General features: G+C 45.1%; 1 protein-coding gene and 1 long non-coding RNA gene across 6 annotated transcripts in view; one reads left to right on the forward strand and one right to left on the reverse strand.

Annotated features, from left to right (window-relative positions):
• LOC129458736 (uncharacterized) lies at window positions 1–10,935 on the reverse strand. Its single transcript, XR_008649721.1, has 4 exons — window positions 10,830–10,935; window positions 9,542–9,631; window positions 1,692–1,931; window positions 1–1,010 (listed from the first exon to the last, which is right to left on the reverse strand). It is a non-coding gene; the product is annotated as an uncharacterized lncRNA (long non-coding RNA).
• The window catches only part of NEK2 (NIMA related kinase 2), a 20,199-nt gene continuing 11,105 nt past the window's right edge, over window positions 8,581–17,674 (forward strand). For 2 of the 5 annotated variants that reach the window (XM_055234306.2, XM_063613602.1), the window contains exons 1-5: window positions 11,013–11,314; window positions 12,185–12,402; window positions 12,979–13,219; window positions 15,758–15,840; window positions 16,619–16,745. In XM_055234306.2, the coding sequence (XP_055090281.1) occupies window positions 11,219–11,314; window positions 12,185–12,402; window positions 12,979–13,219; window positions 15,758–15,840; window positions 16,619–16,745 (765 nt within the window). In that variant the 5' untranslated portion in view covers window positions 11,013–11,218. Of the gene's footprint in view, window positions 9,100–10,932; window positions 11,315–12,184; window positions 12,403–12,978; window positions 13,220–14,000; window positions 14,055–15,757; window positions 15,841–16,618; window positions 16,746–17,674 lie in introns of those variants that run through there. The other 3 variants (XM_063613601.1, XM_063613599.1, XM_063613600.1) reach the window with 3 other exon arrangements.

A 17,674-nucleotide genomic window follows, 5' to 3' on the forward strand; every position in this document is an offset into this window, starting at 1 on the left:
TTAAAGAAGGAAGGGCTTTATTCGGCCGGAGGCATCAGCAAGACTCCTGTCTCAAGAGCCAAGCTTCCCGAGTGAGCAATTCCTGTCCCTTTTAAGGGCTCACAACTCTAAGGGGATGCGCATGAGAGGGGTGCGATTGATTGAGCAAGCGGGGGGTACATGTCGCGGGGCTGCATGCACCGGTAATTACATTGGAACAAAACAGGATAGGGATTTTCACAGTGCTTTTCTATACAATGTCTGTAATCTATAGACAACATAACCGATTAGGTCGGGGTCGACCTTTAACTACCAGGCCCAGGGTGTGGTGCCGGGCTGCCTGCTTGTGGATTTCATTTCTGCCTTTTAGTTTTTACTTTTTCTTTCTTTGGAGGCAGAAATTGGGCATAAGACAATATGAGGGGTGGTCTCCTCCCTTAATGCCTGTAATCCCAGCACTTTGAGAGGCCGAGGCGTGTGGATCGTCTGAGGTCAGGAGTTCAAGATCAACCTGGCCAACATGGCAAAACCTCGCCTCTACTAAAAACAAAAAAATTAGCCTGGCGTGGTGGCGGGCACCTGTAATCCCAGCTACTCAGGAGGCTGAGGCAAGAGAATCGCTTAAACCCAGGAGGCAGAGGTTGCAGTGAGCCAAGTTCGCACCACTGCACCCCAGCCTGGGTGAAAGAGTGAGACTCTGTCTCAAAAAAACAAAAACAAAAACAAAACAAAACAAAACAAAACAAAAAACATGTTTTACTCAGGAAGGCTGGTTTTTAATGTAATCAGTAGCAAGTACTTTCACAAAGTGATGAGGGCTTTGTGTCACAAATAACTCCCTTCCCCAATTACTCTGTGTGGTCAGTCTGATTTCACTGTACTTTAGGTTCAAGCCATGTATTTGGGAGAAAGACATAGGTGTCATTTCTCATAATATTCACCAAATGAAAAACTTTGAAAGGCTATTCAGGAGTCTACAGTTCACTGGAGGCCATGTGGCAGATCTCCCCCAAGGGGTTTCCAGATGTTTCCTGAAAAAGAAGAGAAGAGAGGGAGAGATCTCTGCATCGTGTCTCAGATCTGAGTGAGTCCAGTTCTGGAACTTGTGGCGTATTGGGGAAGAAATTAGGTCTGGAGGGACATGGACCAAGGCCTGTCCTCTCCTCAGCTGCCCCTCGAATGCCTCTCTGCCTTAAATGGGTAGCTGAAGGTGGACGAGAAAGAAGAGAGAGAGAGAGAAAGAGAGAGAAAGAGAGAGAGAGAGAAGACAGGAGCAGCAGCAGGAGAGTGCGGGCACTTGAGAGCAGCTCACATCTGCTTCTTGGTTGGGGAGTGTATTGAAAACCACCCTGAGAAGGCTCATGCCTTGGCCTCGCTCCCCTTGTCTTGGGCTGACAGGACAGCTATACACTCAAATGCCCCTAAATGCAGGTTTGAGGACCCTCCTGGGGCAGGATGCCACATGGGGACAGGCAGAGCAGAAGCCAGGTGACAGAGCCAGGCCAGCTGAGGAAGTGTGCACCCTCAGCAACGCTGGCTGGGCAGCCCTGCTGGAGGCTGTGTAAAATGCCCACCATGGTGCCTCAACAGTCGGTAGAAAGTTTGAGGTGTTAGGTTTCCTCTATGACTTCGTCCCTCCTCCAAAATAATTATGCTAAAAACCACAGTAGCTGTTGTGTCTGGGGCATCTAAGCGAGTCAGACACTACATACCTTATTTCACTCACCCTTCATTGAAACCCTGTGAGGCAGGCATTATTTCTCCCATTTTACAGGGAGGTACTGGGTCTCAACAGGGGTGTAGGCAACTGCCAGGGGTCTCGCCCAGCTTGTAGGTATAGGGCTGGGCGTCAGCCTCAGGTCCACATGACTCAGGTCAGGAGCTCAGAGCCCCTGTGCCGCCACACAGCCCTTAGCTTGTTGCACTGTTGCAGTGGACAAGGTCTCCAGGATCTGGCAAGGACGGTGAAGTCTGGTCAGAGGGTAGATGCCAGGCCTCACAGCACAGCTATCACAACAGAACCTAAACTGGAAATTGGGTTTTTGCTGTTGTTTTTTTAAAAATCCACTGCATCTTTGTTGTTGTTGTTGTTGTTGTTGTTTGAGATGGAGTCTCGCTCTGTCGCCCAGGCTGGAGTGCAGTGGTGCAATCTTGGCTCATTGCAACCTCTGCCCACCGGGTTCAAGCGGTTCTCCTGCCTGAGCCTCCCAAGTAGCTGGGACTACAGTCACGCACCACCACACCTGGCTAATTTTTGTATTTTTAATACAGACGGGGTTTCACTATGTTGGTCAGGCTGGTCTTGAACTCCTGACCTTGTGATCTGCCCCCCTCAGCCTCCGAAAGTACTGGGATTACAGGTGTGAGCCACTGCACCTGGCCAACATCTTAAACTAGGTAAGCCACATAAGCTAGCTTTCAAGATCTTGGATCTTGAGTAGATCCCAGCTGGTCTTCAGTTTGTATCTGCCACTCACCACCCTGAGTCAAATACTTAAGGTCTTTGTGCCTCAAGTTTCTCATTGGTAAATTCCCGTGGGCTGTTGTGAAACAGAATAAGATGATGCTTACCCAGTGTCTGGGCTGTTGTGAAACAGAATAAGATGATGCTTACCCAGTGTCTGGCCTGATAGCTCAGTAACCAGCCATTCTAAGAACTGGAGGAACAGGCTGTAGCTTTAGGCTTTCCTTTCTGCCCTGGGATGTTCTCCCTGTCAAAAACAGCACTGAGGCTGCTGTCCTGGCAGTTTCCATCAAAGGATTAACACTGAATAGCAACAAAAAAGGGCACGGGCTCTTCTTTTTGGACTGAACGCACACTCAAGTTTGTTGCAAGTACCTGAGAGCTCATTACCTGCCTTGGCTGTGGAATAGGCCCATGCCAGTGCTTACGTCTTTCTGTTCTATCCCCTGAAAGTCAAAACAAAAGTTTCTTGTCTTGAGGTAGGAGGTGGGACTCGACTCCAGAGGTGGGGCTTGGATACCAGACTAGATTGAGGACTAGCTAAAACAGAGCTGGGGTGAAAGCAGCTTTGAATCAGACATGCCCACCACTGAGACATGGCAATTTACTGTAGCCATGGCAACACCTGGGCGTTATCACTCCTTTCTATGGTAATGACCCAATGACCCAAAAGTGCCTACCCCTCCCCTAGAAATTTCTGCATAAACTGCCCTTTAACCTGCATGCAGTTAAAAGTGGGCATAAATACGACTGCAAACCTGCCCTGAGCTGCTACTCCCTGCCTAAGTTAGCCCTCCTCCGCAAGAGCAGTCATGGAGTTGTAACACAGCCTCTTCAATAAAGCTTTCTTTTACCTCTGGCTTGCCCTTGAATTCTTTCCTGGGCAAAGCCAGGAACCCAGCAAGCTAAGCTCCACTTTCGGCCTTGCCTGCCCTGTATCACTGACTTCCTTCTGAACCCTCCTCACACTAAGCAAATGCTCAGCCACCTGCCGCCTTTTCTCCACTCCTTTAGCCCTTCCCAAGGTCTGGGCTGGGTTGCATTCAGATTGGTGTGGTCACCACTTTCACGGTGGCCCAGCTTGCTTGGGGAACTCACTGATGGCGGATAAGGGGAAGGCGTGGGTTTTGATATGTCCTATAAGGTGCTATGTCATGAGCGTGGAATATGAAATCAGCTGCAGGCTGATGCCATGTGGGTGGTGCCCTCCTATGTGGGGGTGGGAGGCCTCCTGGGCAGGATTCTTGTTCTCCCGGGGCACAGGAACAAGGTGAAAACAGGCAGAAGGGCAGGTCCCATGGCTGCTCTGGAAGGCTGACCACGCTGTCCACACACACTCTATCAAACCCCCTCACTATCTTGTCGCACTGTAACTTCTGCTGGCTGGCTTCAGCCCCACTCAACTTGCAAATGCTCTTAGGGAGGTCACTATACTCTCCAAATGGCCAAACCGAGTGTTTGCAACTCTGTCCTTACCTGATTTGCACTTTCTGCAACATCTGGCATCATGGACCACTTCTGCATTCTGGAAACCATTTCTTCTATGGGAACCTGTGTGACAATTTTTTTTCCATATTCCCTCCTGCTCCTCTGGATGCTTCCCTTGATCTCCTTCACTGAGTTTTCTTCCTCCTCTTGCACAGAATAACCTCCAGGGTTCCTTCCTTTCTCCCTTCCCGCTCTGCCACTCTTGGGGCATATTCATCTCCAAATGTGGCTTCTGTTGTCACCTCCCAGCTGTCTGTCTCTGGCCTAGACCAATCTGTTGAGACCTTGTATCCAACTGCCTGTTGACCAGCTAGCTCCTCATAGGCCTTTGGGGCTCAACATGAACTCAGTATCAGCTTCACCCAAGCTGCTCCTGCCCCAGCATGTCCTCCTGTGGTGAACTACGCTGCCATCCATCTGGTCACTCAAGCCAGGAATTTCCCTCCCTGTTTACCTTATGTACAGTTGATCACCATGTCTCATCTAACCCACCTTCCAGGCATTTCTGGACTCCCCGCTTCATTCCCACAGCCATTGCCTCAGTTTAGTCAGTGTCATTTCCCCAGCGTTGCTGCCATAGGCTCCCACGCTGTATTCCTATGCCCCGGGCATGGTGGCGGGTACCTGTAATCCCAGCTACTCGGGAGACTGAAGCAGGAGGATTGCTTGAACCCAGAAGACGAAGGCTGCAGTGAGCCGAGATGGCGCCACTGCACTCCAGCCTGGGTGACAGAGCGAGCAAACAAACAAACAAACACACAAAGAAGACAGAACTAGAAGAGCCTGGGAACCTGGAGTTCAAGCTCACTGCTCCTACCATCACTGTGCTGCCCCCGATGGAAAAGGTAGGCATGTTCTCTAAAAGCTCCTAAGTCCCTTAGAAACACATTACGGTCCTGTGCAGAGTGGTTCAGGCTGCTGTAATAAAATACTTTAGACTGGGTAATTTATGAATAACGGAAACTTATTGCTCACAGTTCTGGAGGCTGGAAAGTCCAAGTTCAAAGTGCCAGCAGATTCAGTGTCTGATGAGGGCCCGTTTCTCACAGACGGCATACTCTATGTGTCCACACATGATGGTAGGGCAAACACATGGCAAACAAACTCCCTGGGGCCTTTTGTATTCATATAAGGGCACTAATCACTCCCCCAGAGGCTCCACCTCTTAATACCATTACCTTGGGGGTTAGGTTTCAACATATGAATTTAGGGAGGTCACAAGCATTCAAACTCTAGCAGGCCTCACTGTCCATAATTAGTTTTAACATTTGTCTTATCACATTTAGGTGATGAATATTCTTAGAGATAACAAATATCCTGAATTTACAAATAACAGGAAAAAACATGGAAAATTATGAATGTCTGTCTTTGTCTGAAAGTTTATCCTTATATTGAACAGAAATATGTTTTTCTCTAATTTGTACCCTTGAGTATAAATTTAAAACGATTCCCTTTTAAAATGTGGTGGAGCTCTTAACTAAACACTGTTTGGTTTCAAAGATAACTTTCTTCTCATCATATTCTTCCATCGGCTGCCTGCCATTTAGCTGAAGCTGTCTCTCACTCTGCATCTTGTCCTGTTTATCTCACGTGGTAGGTATGTGGCTGTTAGGAACAGTCTGCCTAACAACACCTCATTCTTTCTTCTAGAACATGGTTATTTGTTGAGCATATAGTATGCCATGCATCTTTTTTTAAAAGCATCTCTTAGCTTCTGATTGTTATAAATAAAGAATCTCTCCTTTTTCCTTTCTGGAAATCTTTTTTAACCACTCAAAAGAATTGCCATAATCCCTGACTTCAAATTGCTTCAAGTAATTGTGGAGATAAGACTTATACACAAATGTCTTGTCTGATTTTAAATCCTACAACATGCAAATCTGGGGATTTCTGTAGGGACAGGCTTCTGCAGGCGGAGTAGTGCTGCCGCGCAGGTGCCAGCTCCTCGTTTATTATGCAGTGATGTACAGCCCTCTAGTGGGTCTTTAATGCAACATAAAAAAATGAAGCTGAGGGCAGTGAAGTATGGCTTTGTTCATTCATCCATTCATTTGATGTACAAGTGCTGGGTGCCTGCTTTGTTCCAGGCACATTTTAGGTGCTGGGAATACTGCAGTAAATCAAACAAACAGCCGCAAAATCAGATACATTAGTTACTGGAGACTAAGAAGATGGAGAGGAGAACAAATTTGGGATGAAGATCAGGAACTTGATTTTTGGCACATTAAGTTTGGGATGCTCATTAATCTTCAAGTAGCTTCGTTTAAAAATTAATTAGGTGCCGGACGCAGTGGCTCACACCTGTAATCCCAGCACTTTGGGAGGCTGAGGCGGGTGGCTCACTTGAGGTCAGGAGTTTGAGACCAACCTGGCCAACATGGTGAAACCCTGTCTCTACTAAAAATACAAAAATTAGCCAGGTGTGGTGGCGCATGCCTATAGTCCCAACTACTCGCTGGGAGGCTGAGGCAGGAGAATCTGTTGAACTCAGGAGGTGGAGGTTGCAGTGAGCCAAGATGGCGCCACTGCACTCCAGCCTGGGTGACAGAGCGAGACCCCATCTCAAAAAAAAAAAATTAAAATTAAAATTAAATTAAAATTAATCAGGCCAGGCACAGTGGCTCACTCCTGAAATCTCAGCATTTTGGGAGGCTGAGGGGCTTGAGCCCGGGAGTTCAAGATAAGCCTAGGCAATTTAGTGAGACCTCATCTCTACAAAAAGTTAAAACGAGTGGCTAGGCATGGTGGTGTGCACTGGTGATCCCAGCTACTCAGGAGGCTGAAGTGAGAGGATCATTTTAAGCCCAGGAGGTTGAGACTGCAATGGGCTGTGATTGTGCCACTGCACTCCATCCTGGGCCATAGGGTGATACCCTGTCTCCAAAAATAATTATAATAGTAATCAGTGTCTCTATGGACATGTACAGAGTGACTGTGGCAGAAAATGCGAGTGCAAATACTCTTTTATTTGAGATTTCACCAAATTTAAATGAAAACTGACAACACGCGCACAGTTAGCAAGGAAAGTGTGAAGACAGTGAATTAGACCATGGGTGTGGGGAGAGTGGTTATAGAGAAGTTCAAGGGTTGGCCCCACTCTTATAGAGTTGCTCATCTTCGTTCTCTGTTTAAATGGAATCATCTCAGTTCTTCGTTTCTTTTCTTCTTAATTCTTGCCACAATTTGTCACAGTGGAGTTTCTCTGTGTACTTAGGTTACATCCATCTCTTCCACCTACAGGACTATAGGTCTGTCCTATTCACTGTGGTATCCTCAGCTTCTGGCACCTGGCTGAGCCTCTATTTATATTTGTTGGAGGATGAATTTTCCATTTAATAAGGCAGATAAGATAGATGCACATGAGAAGCTAGTAATATGGCCTAGTATAATTCTAAATGAGTAAAAACACAGTTGATTACTCTTAAGAGTAATTAGAAGATCATAGTGGGTTGAAGTCAATCAGGAAAAATTTCAGAGAAGAAACTGGGCATGAGCTGAGACTTAAAGAATGGATGGAATATGAAGGAAAAAGGAAAGAATTTATGGGGGAAAGGATGTTCCCTGTTTGACTCCCACATGCTTCTCATCTCCCAATGTCTCTTTCTATTCTGGTGTCTAGTGGTCTCTGCTGGGCTGTCCTGCCCTCACTCATGATGCAGGCTAACTCTGGCCAACCTTTAGGGTTTGTCATGTGAGTGATTCCTATGCTACCCCCCCCACCTTTTTTTTTCTTTTTTAAATTTGAGACAGGGTCTCGCTCTGTCGAGCAGGCTGGAGTGTAGTAGTGCGATCTTGGCTCACTGCAACCTCTGCCTCCTGAGTTCCCCTGCCTCAGCCACCCAAGTAGCTGGGACTACAGGCGTGCCACCACACTCAGTTAATTTTTGTATTTTTAGTAGAGGTGGAGTTTCACCATATTGGCCACATCCAGGTAATTTTTGTATTTTTAGTATTTTTAGTAGAGGCAGGGTTTCATCATATTGGCCACGCTGGTCTTGAACTCCTGACCTCAGGTGATCCGCCTGCCTCGGCCTCCCAAAGGGCTGGGATTACAGGCATGAGACACCACGCCCAGCCTCCTATGCTACTCTTTATTATTATCTTTGTGGCTCCACTGTCTTTTCTTAAATGAAAAGCCAGCATGTCAATGCCTATCATTATACCTGGGCCATAGCAAGTGCTCAATAAATACTTGCTGAATGAGCATATGTGCCTAGGAGCCACATTCCATACTCTTGGTATGGCTCCTTCCCAGATATTTAGTCTCTGCCTAGAGCTGGGGCATTTGGAAATTGAGTACTTGAGGGACCACTCAAAATCCTTGCATAATTATTAATAAGAGGCTTTCTCAGATTTTTATTTAACAAAGCTTTATTGCACACCTTCTCTATTACAGGACTTATGCTGGCTATAAGCAGTTTGGAGGATTGACTGTCCAAGTATGCCAGAGAGGCTTCTCAGATTACAGGATAGAAAGTTGGAATTGAATCTTGAAGGATACGTTATGTCCTCTGGGCAGACATGACTGGAGTGGATAAGGGAGTGAGTTGGACAGTATTGTAGACAAATGCAATCACAGGTGCAAAGATGATGGTGGTAGTGAGGAACTGAGAATGTGTGCGTTTAGAGCAAAAGCGGAAGTGGCCAGAGAGAAGGTGCAGGACTGGATTTGGGGCAGGATAGCCAAAGGGCTCTTTTTTTTTTTTTTTTTTTTTCTTGAGACGGAGCCTCACTCTGTCGCCCAGGCTGGAGTGCAATGGCGTGATCTCCGCTCACTGCAACCTCTGCCACCCGGGTTCAAGCGATTCTCCTGCCTCAGCCTCCCGAGTAGCTGGGATTACAGGTGCCTGTCATCGCGTCTAATTTTTGTATTTTTAGTAGAGACAGGGTTCACCATGTTGGCCAGGCTGATCTTGAACTCCTGACCTCGTGATCCACCTGCCTCAGCCTCCCAAAGTGCTGGGATTACAGGTGTGAGCCACCGTGCCCGGCCAGGGCTCTGTCTTATACAGTTTCATGTTGCTATAATAGGATGCCACAGACTGGACAATTTATAAACAACAGTTTATTTGGCTCACGGTTCTGGAAGCTAGGAAGTCCAAGATGAAGGGGTAGCATCCGGCAGCAGCCTTTTCTCTGGGTCATAACATAGCAGAAGGCATCACATGGTAAGAGAAACAGCAAGGGAAAGCCAAACTCACTTTTATAACCAACCGACTCTCAAGATAACCCACTCTTGTGATTACATTAATCCATTCGTGAGGGCGTAGCCCTCATAACCCAATCAATTTAAAGGTCTCACCTCTTTTTTTTTTTTTTTTTTTTTTTTTGAGACAGAGTCTCGCTCTGTCGCCCAGGCTGGAGTGCAGTGGCGCAATCTCGGCTCACTGCAAGCTCCGCCTCCCGGGTTCACGCCATTCTCCTGCCTCAGCCTCTCCGAGTAGCTGGGACTACAGGTGCCCGCCACCACGCCCGGCTAATGTTTTGTATTTTTAGTAGAGACGGGGTTTCACCGTGGTCTCGATCTCCTGACCTCGTGATTCGCCCGCCTCGGCCTCCCAAAGTGCTGGGATTACAAGCGTGAGCCACCGCGCCCGGCCAAGGTCTCACCTCTTAACACTTTTGCATTAAGAATAAAGTTTCCAACACATGAACTTTGGGGGATACATTCAAACCACAGCAAGCTCTATGGATACCAATCTGTAAGAGGCACAAAAATAAAAAAATGATGCTAATTAACACAGCCACTTGCAGTGCCTTACATAACTTTTGAAACCTAAATTGGTCCTATTCCCCTGAGGTAAGACAGTGCCCTTGAATGTTAATTTAAAAATTCTCCTGGTTGGCAGTTACAATTATCTTATGTTATATTCACTGCATGTAATAAGTCCCTTATTTCAACATAAAGAGCTTTTAAATTCTTATTAATAGAAAATCAGGTTTCTTTTAATCCTTTGCTGAACAGATATTTAAAGAAAACTGGCCTGTTTATGTATTGCCAAATTATTAGCTTTCTGGTAATGTACGTATTCCTCCAACAAGCCCTGGATGGAGGCCTCTAGGTGCTCCTTCCCTGATAAACATGGGGCTGTTCATTTGGCTGGGTAAGCTGAGAACGTTGGTTTGTGTGGGTGCCTAAAAGAGAATCTGTGTTCAATGAAGTATTGTCAATAGGGTTAATTATGTGTTTGGCACACATAAACGGGACAAGACATGTAAAGTGCTTGGTCGGAGAGCGACTGTATTTCTTTTCTTGTTTTTGGAGACTGGATGTCACTCTGTCGCCCAGGCTGGAGTGCAGTGGTGCAATCTCGGCTCACTGTAACCTCTGCCTCCTGGGTTCAAGCAATTCCTCATGCCTCAGCCTCCCAAGAAGCTGGGATTACAGGCATGCACCCCCAAGCTCGGTTAATTTTTTTTTTTTTTTCGTTTTTAGTAGAGATGGGGTTTCGCCATGTTGGCCAGGCTGGTCTTGAACTCTTGGCCTCAAGCAATCCGCCCGCCTCGGCCTTCCAAAGTGCTAGGATTATAGGCGTGAGCCACAGCGCCCGGCCTAATTTTCGTATTTTCAGTAGAGACGAGGTTTGCCATGTTGCCCAGGCTGGTCTGGAACTCCTGGGCTCAAGCGACCCACCCACCTCGGCTTCCCAAAGTGCTAGGGTTACGGGCGAGCGTGAGTCACCGCGCCCAGCCGGGAGTTTGTATTTCTAATTTGTATTTAGCTCTCAGCATGTCCTCAACGTGACCCCACTCAGGTTCAGGGTACTGGAACCTGAGCGAGGAAGGCGTGTGCCGGGGAGAGTAGGTAGTGTGAGGGGCCAGAGTGCAAAGGTCAGAAGGCATTTGGTGGAAGCGGTGTGCAAAGAAGCCTGAGGGGAGGTCCTTAGATCTCGGTTACCTTGGCGATCTCTACCAGAGGGTTAGAGTTGCCGAGAGGCGCCTGCTGCCGCTTCCTTTCTCCCGCCCTCCCTTTGGTTTAGCTCCGCCCCCTTCTCCCACAGGTTGAAAGCGGACGCCGACGCGGTTGCCTAGTGACACTTTTCCCAAGATGCCTGGGGTATTGTTGTGTTCTTCTTAGCCAATCAGAGAGGCGAAGCGGGCCCACCGCCTGCCAATAGACTGCGAGATCAGGGCCCGCGACGGTTAAACGGGGCCGAAGGCAGGGGTGGCGGGTCAGTGCTGCTCGGGGGCTTCTCCGTCCAGGTTCGTGGAGCTCCTGGTCCCTGGAGCTCCGCACTTGGGGGCTCAACCTGCGTGAGGCAGCGCGATTCTGGGGACTGGCCGGCCATGCCGTCCCGGGCTGAGGATTATGAAGTGTTGTACACCATTGGCACAGGCTCCTATGGCCGCTGCCAGAAGATCCGGAGGAAGAGTGATGGCAAGGTGAGCGTGGGACCTTCCCTGTGCCCGCCCCTGCTTAGGTTTCGTCGCCCCGGGGCGAGCGCCCTGCGCCACTGAAGGGAACCCAGAGGGCTGAAGAAGTGGGTGCCCGGAAGACTAAGCCGTGTTTCCTGGGTCTGCATCTGACAGCCTGTCCTGGGTCGCTTAAAGGATGGGAGACCGCGTCTTTTGATATATGTATTTCCATCTTTTCCTGTTTCTCTCCCCATTTCTCTCTTTCTCCTGCTTTGGCTTGCTAAGGACCTTCCATTGGTGACACGTAGCTAATTCCTGAGCTGTTTTTAGAGCTCTAAGAGTGGCCCTCTCAGGCACAGGAAAGGGGCAGGACTACCAGAACCCGAAGCTTTGTATCTGCAGTCAGACTCCCTCAAAATACCCATTATTCGGATGATTGGATTCATATTTCCCAATGTATATAGGTAGGCCTTTTACAGAAAATAACATTGGACATGAAACTGCCTGGCTGCTCATGGAGGGATCTTTACCAAGGTGTCTCATCCTGGGAAAACCCTACTGCGGTGGAATGGAGCAGGGACTTTGACCGCCTCCACCCCGATTTTGACTAAAGTACCTTTTTGCCAACTTCCCACTAATCAACTGAGGGTAGGGGTTGGGGGAGGCCTCATGTGCCTCATTCCCCTTTATGTCCCCACAACATCATTTACTGCTTAGAAATTGGAGGAAGATTATGGAAGTAAACTCACAGCTCCTTAAGTTCATTGAACTAAATTAGATAATGACCTTGATTGTAGAATTTAATTAAAAGAGAGGTAATTTTTTAAATCTTGGAACTTTCATTCTTTGTTTTTGAGCATAATGAGTTCATTTATACCTTGGAAATTCTTATTTCAGATATTAGTTTGGAAAGAACTTGACTATGGCTCCATGACAGAAGCTGAGAAACAGATGCTTGTTTCTGAAGTGAATTTGCTTCGTGAACTGAAACATCCAAACATCGTTCGTTACTATGATCGGATTATTGACCGGACCAACACAACACTGTACATTGTAATGGAATATTGTGAAGGCGGGGATCTGGCTAGTGTAATTACAAAAGGAACCAAGGAAAGGTAAGCGTAATTTTTTAAAAATGTAAGCTGAAATTGGTCTAGTTTCATTTATTTTAAGCATCTTGTTTTAGGATCAGTAATACGGAAGAGTGTACTTGTATTTGTTTGGTGGGTCCGTAGTACTTTAGAAAATTCCCGGTGAATCAACACCCATATTTTATATCAAAATAACAGTTTACAGGCTGAGTGTGGTGGCTCACACCTGTAATCCCAACACTTTGAGAGGCCGATGTGGGAGGATCACTTGAGCCCAGGATTTCAAGACCAGCCTGGGCAACATAGTGGGACCCTGTTTCTACAAAAATTAGCCAGGTATGGTGACATGTGCCTGTAGTCCAAGCTACTTGGGAGGCTGAGGCAAGAGGATTGCTTGAGCCTGGGAGGTCGAGGCTGCAGTGAGCCATGATCGTGCCACTGCATTCCAGCCTGGGTGACAGAGCAAGACCCTGTCTCAAAAAATATAAATAAATAAATAAATAAATAATTTCCCTATTTGTGCACTGGATAATTTATATCATCCCATCTTGGCAATGATTTTTTTAGAAGTTATATGCTGTATAACTGCTTTGGTTTCAGGCAATACTTAGATGAAGAGTTTGTTCTTCGTGTGATGACTCAGTTGACTCTGGCCCTGAAGGAATGCCACAGACGAAGTGATGGTGGTCATACTGTATTGCATCGGGATCTGAAACCAGCCAATGTTTTCCTGGATGGCAAGCAAAACGTCAAGCTTGGAGACTTTGGGCTAGCTAGAATATTAAACCACGACACGAGTTTTGCAAAAACATTTGTTGGCACACCTTATTACATGTCTCCTGTAAGTATTTCAGAATTTAGATACTTTTTAAAACATCTTTTATTTTTGTTTTCTTGTTTGTTTGTTTTTGAGACAGAGTCTCACTCTGTCACCCAGGCTTGGAGTGCAGTGGTGCGATCTCGGCTCACTGCAACCTCTGCCTCCCGGGTTCAAAGGATTCTCCTGTATCAGCCTCCCAAGTAGAGTAGCTGGGACTACAGGTGCATGTCACCATGCCCAGTTAATTTTTGTTTGTTTACTAGAGACAGGGTTTCATCATGTTGGCCAGGATGGTCTCGAACTCCTGACCTCAAGCTATCTGCCCACCTCAGCCTCCCAAAATGTTGGGATTACAGGCGTGAGCCACCATGCCCAGCCAAAACATCTTTTAATGTTAAGCATTCTGAAGCAGGGAAATTGAGTTTTCTGTTTGTTTAGTAATATCTAGTAGCCAAGAATTGAAAATACTGTTATATTTTTCCACATGGACCACCAGACCAATAAAGTCTGTATCAGTTTTTGTTTGCTGCATGAGTTATGTGCATTAATGTAAGTATGATGAAGACAGACTCCTAGTCTAAGGTTTGCACCGTTTGCCATCTCTCACTGGGTTCAATTTTTTGAGCATTCATGCAAATTAAAGCATATTCAGTTCAAGCTTTTATGGAATGACTACGATGAATTAAACTCAAGGATTACAAAAATGAAATGGATTTTGTCCCTGCCCTCAAGAGTTGTTTCCCAATGTGTAGGTCCTGGTTATCTGCATCAGACTCACTTGGAGTGTTTGTTTAAAATGCAGAGTTCTGGGTCCCAAACCGAAACCCAAATCCATCAAGTGAATTTCGATCTCTGGGTAGGTTCTTGAACTCTGTTTTTTGTTGTTGTTTTTAATATTGTACTTTTTATTTTAGACTTTGCATTTTAACAGGCTCTGTAAATGATTCTTGTGCATGCAGAATCAGAGCTCAGGAAGTTTGCTCACTTCAGATAGCATGTTTTTACAATGTTAACCTTTTGTATATGTTTTTTTTTGTTGCCTTTTCCTGAAATATCTTGCTGAGTCCACTCAACAATTACCTCTATTGCTGGATATTTTGTTTCCAAAATGTTTCACCTTTTTTGAAGTACTGCTCCGCATATCTTTGTATGAATTATTCTTTCTTCCTTTTTGATTATTTCCTTGGTGTGTAGCTCATAAAATGAAATTGCTGGGGTAAAAGGTATAAACAGTTTATGGCTGTTATTAGATATTGCCTGATGGCTTTTAAAAAATTTAAGTCAATTGTGATAGCACTAATGTGTTAGTATATGACATCTGAACAGATAAACATGAAGAAATATTTATTAGTATTTTAGTAGTTCACCTTTCTAGGATTTTCCAAATACTTATAAATTATGTTAACAGATCTGACTATAGTATAAAACTTTGTAAATTAATGATTTTGGTTTTGACTAAGAATAGCCAGAACAGTACCTTTTTCTCACTGTATCAAATTCCAAATAGAATGTTTTTAACATGAAGGACAATTATCCAGAAGTGGTTCTTGGAAAATTTGAAACCCATTCTTTTGTTCCTTTTCCCTCCTGCCCTTGTAATTAGAGTGGTTCAGCTTTCCTAAGGCACTGATTGTCAAAAAGTGGCATCAGACTCACCAGTTGGACTTTAAAACACTAACCAGCCACTAGAGATTGCTTCTATTCCCTCTGTTGAGAATAAGAGCTCTGGTAGGCTGTTGTTACTGTAGATGTGGAAGAAAGGCAAACAATAAAATAGGTAATGATAATATTAGTTACTACTGTGATTTATGCAGTGGACTAAGAAAAAATATAAATGGATAATTCAATTAGCTATTTATGTCTATATCCATTTAAATGTGGACTAGATACATATTTTGACTATTCTTAAATTTCCTCTAGTTCTTTTAAAATGGTGTTTCTTTTTTTTTTTTTTTTTTTTTTTTTTTTTGAGAAGGAGTCTCGCTCTTTCACCCAGGCTGGAGTGCAGTGGCGCGATCTCGGCTCACTGCAGTCTCCGTCCCCCGGGGTTCACGCCATTCTCCTGCCTCAGCCTCCCGCGTAGCTGGGACTACAGGCGCCCGCCACCTCGCCCGGCTAATTTTTTTGTATTTTTCAGTAGAGATGGGGTTTCACCGTGTTAGCCAGGATGGTCTCGATCTCCTGACCTCGTGATCCGCCCGCCTCGGCCTCCCAAAGTGCTGGGATTACAGGCGTGAGCCACCGCGCCCGGCCTAAAATGGTGTTTCTTAATTTGCCTTGAGAGTAGAAGTCTCTCATATTCGCCTCTGAATTGTCAGTGCCTAGTCTATACTAAGCACTTTCATTTGTGAATGAAAAATGAGTGAATGAATTATATATGACAGAGTGTACTGGGACAAGATCATTGCCTTTTTTCCATTATAAATTTCAAGATAAAGTGTAAGCTAAAAACTTTGAGGTCCTGTTTTTATCTCAGGAGTAATTTAATGTGTTTTGTAAGTTTCAAAACAAAATAAACTCTTAACACCTTCCACTTTCTTACCCTTTTTCCCTGTGTAGGAACAAATGAATCGCATGTCCTACAACGAGAAATCAGATATCTGGTCACTGGGCTGTTTGCTGTATGAGTTATGTGCATTAATGTAAGTATGATGAAGACAGATTCCTAGTCTAAGGTTTGTACTATTTGTCACATTTCACTGGGTTCGGTTTTTTGAGCCTCTGTGCTAATGAAAGTGTATTCAAGTCTGAAAGAATTGTACCCTGGGTAAAATTAAGGTAGATGAACAGGCTAAAAGAAACTATTCACAAATTAAAACTATAAGCCATGAGGCTGGGTCTTGACTGTTCAAGGGTCTTGGCTGGTTAGGCGCTTTCCTGTTAGATTGACACTTAGCTCCAGGGAGAGCACATAGGTCAGGCAAGTAAGGTAAAGCTACTGTAAGGATGTGGAAGAAATGAAACAAGACTGAGGTAGAGGTCTGGGGATCTGCAGAGCAGAGAAGAGCTCCAATTCTTTCCCTTTGTTCTTCTTTTCATTTTTTTTCCCTTTGAAACTATTCTATAGAGCAGTGATTCTCAACTAGGGATAAGGGAAGCAAATTTGCCTCTTATGGGGCATTCAACGATGTTTGGATAAGTGTTTAGTTATCACAGCTGGGGAGTGCTCCTGGCATCTAGAGGGTAGAGGGCAGGGGCTACAAAATAGCTATAATGCACAGGACAGCCCCCCACAACAAAGAATTATGTCAATAGTGCCAAGGTTGGGAAACTTATTTATAAGAAGAAAATCCCAGAAGTAGAAACTTAAATACAAACTGGAGCTTAAGCTGTGCTTTTGATTTAGTTCCCATTGTATATTTTCATTTTTACAATTTAAAAATGTCTTCGTGGTCTTTTTCTTCTTCTTTTTAATCCTAGGCCTCCATTTACAGCTTTTAGCCAGAAAGAACTCGCTGGGAAAATCAGAGAAGGCAAATTCAGGCGAATTCCATACCGTTACTCTGATGAATTGAATGAAATTATTACGAGGATGTTAAACTTAAAGGTAAAGATGATAAGATGATATATTGTCTGTTTCTAGCTGTCAGTTAAGTGTTGGAGCATACATTCTCTCTTGTAGATCAATGGAGACTGAAGAAACATTAAATATACTTTCTTAGCTAAATTTACTGTGTTAACACAAGTGAAAACATATGTAAATTTGGCAAATTGCACATCCTTCCTGGCCCACCTTCTGCGCTTTCTTTATTTCTCCTCCCACTGCCATGCTAACAGATGGTTGGTAGCAAGGAAAGATTGCAAAAAGAATTCAAATTCTCATTCCCCTTGTCCTTGCCTACCTCACAGTGGCAGGTAGGGAGGGAAGGGGCCAGAAATAAGACTTTATTACTCTGCCTCTATCTCTAATTGAGAGATTAGAGACCAGAAGAAGGGGAGGGGTGATGGAGGGTGGAGGGAGGACAGCTAAAAAGCAGAGGGAAAATCAATAATCAATAAAGAGATTATGTGGAAAAGCTCTGGCTATAGAATAGGGAAGGAGATGGGGATCAGGCTGACATAAGAGAAGGAAAACGCTGTAGGATCACAGACAAGGATACAGATGAATGAAGTGACAGGATTGAGAGTCAGCGAGAGAGTATCTTGCTAAATGTAGTTTAGAGATGCAAGGGCAGTACTTCCCCTAAAACAGACCCTAGCAATGATACCAAGCGCCAGCACAAGATGTGCCAATCTTCAGGGATTGAACCTTCTTAGAAAGGTGAAAAGGGGAAAAGGGAAAAAAGGTAAGTTAACATCTGCATTACCTTGTGGACCCAGAACCTCATGAGTTAAAACCACCAGTGAACTTATTTTTCCCAGTGTTTAAGACCTAGCCATAAAGGAGTCCTTTCTTTTGTCTTGGAAATACATATATGTCCTTTTATTTTAACTGCTGTCTTAGGAGGACTATTCTGTTATGCAATCTGACTATAA

This window comes from Symphalangus syndactylus, chromosome 19 (genome assembly GCF_028878055.3).
Source record: "Symphalangus syndactylus isolate Jambi chromosome 19, NHGRI_mSymSyn1-v2.1_pri, whole genome shotgun sequence".
NCBI lineage: Eukaryota > Metazoa > Chordata > Mammalia > Primates > Hylobatidae > Symphalangus > Symphalangus syndactylus.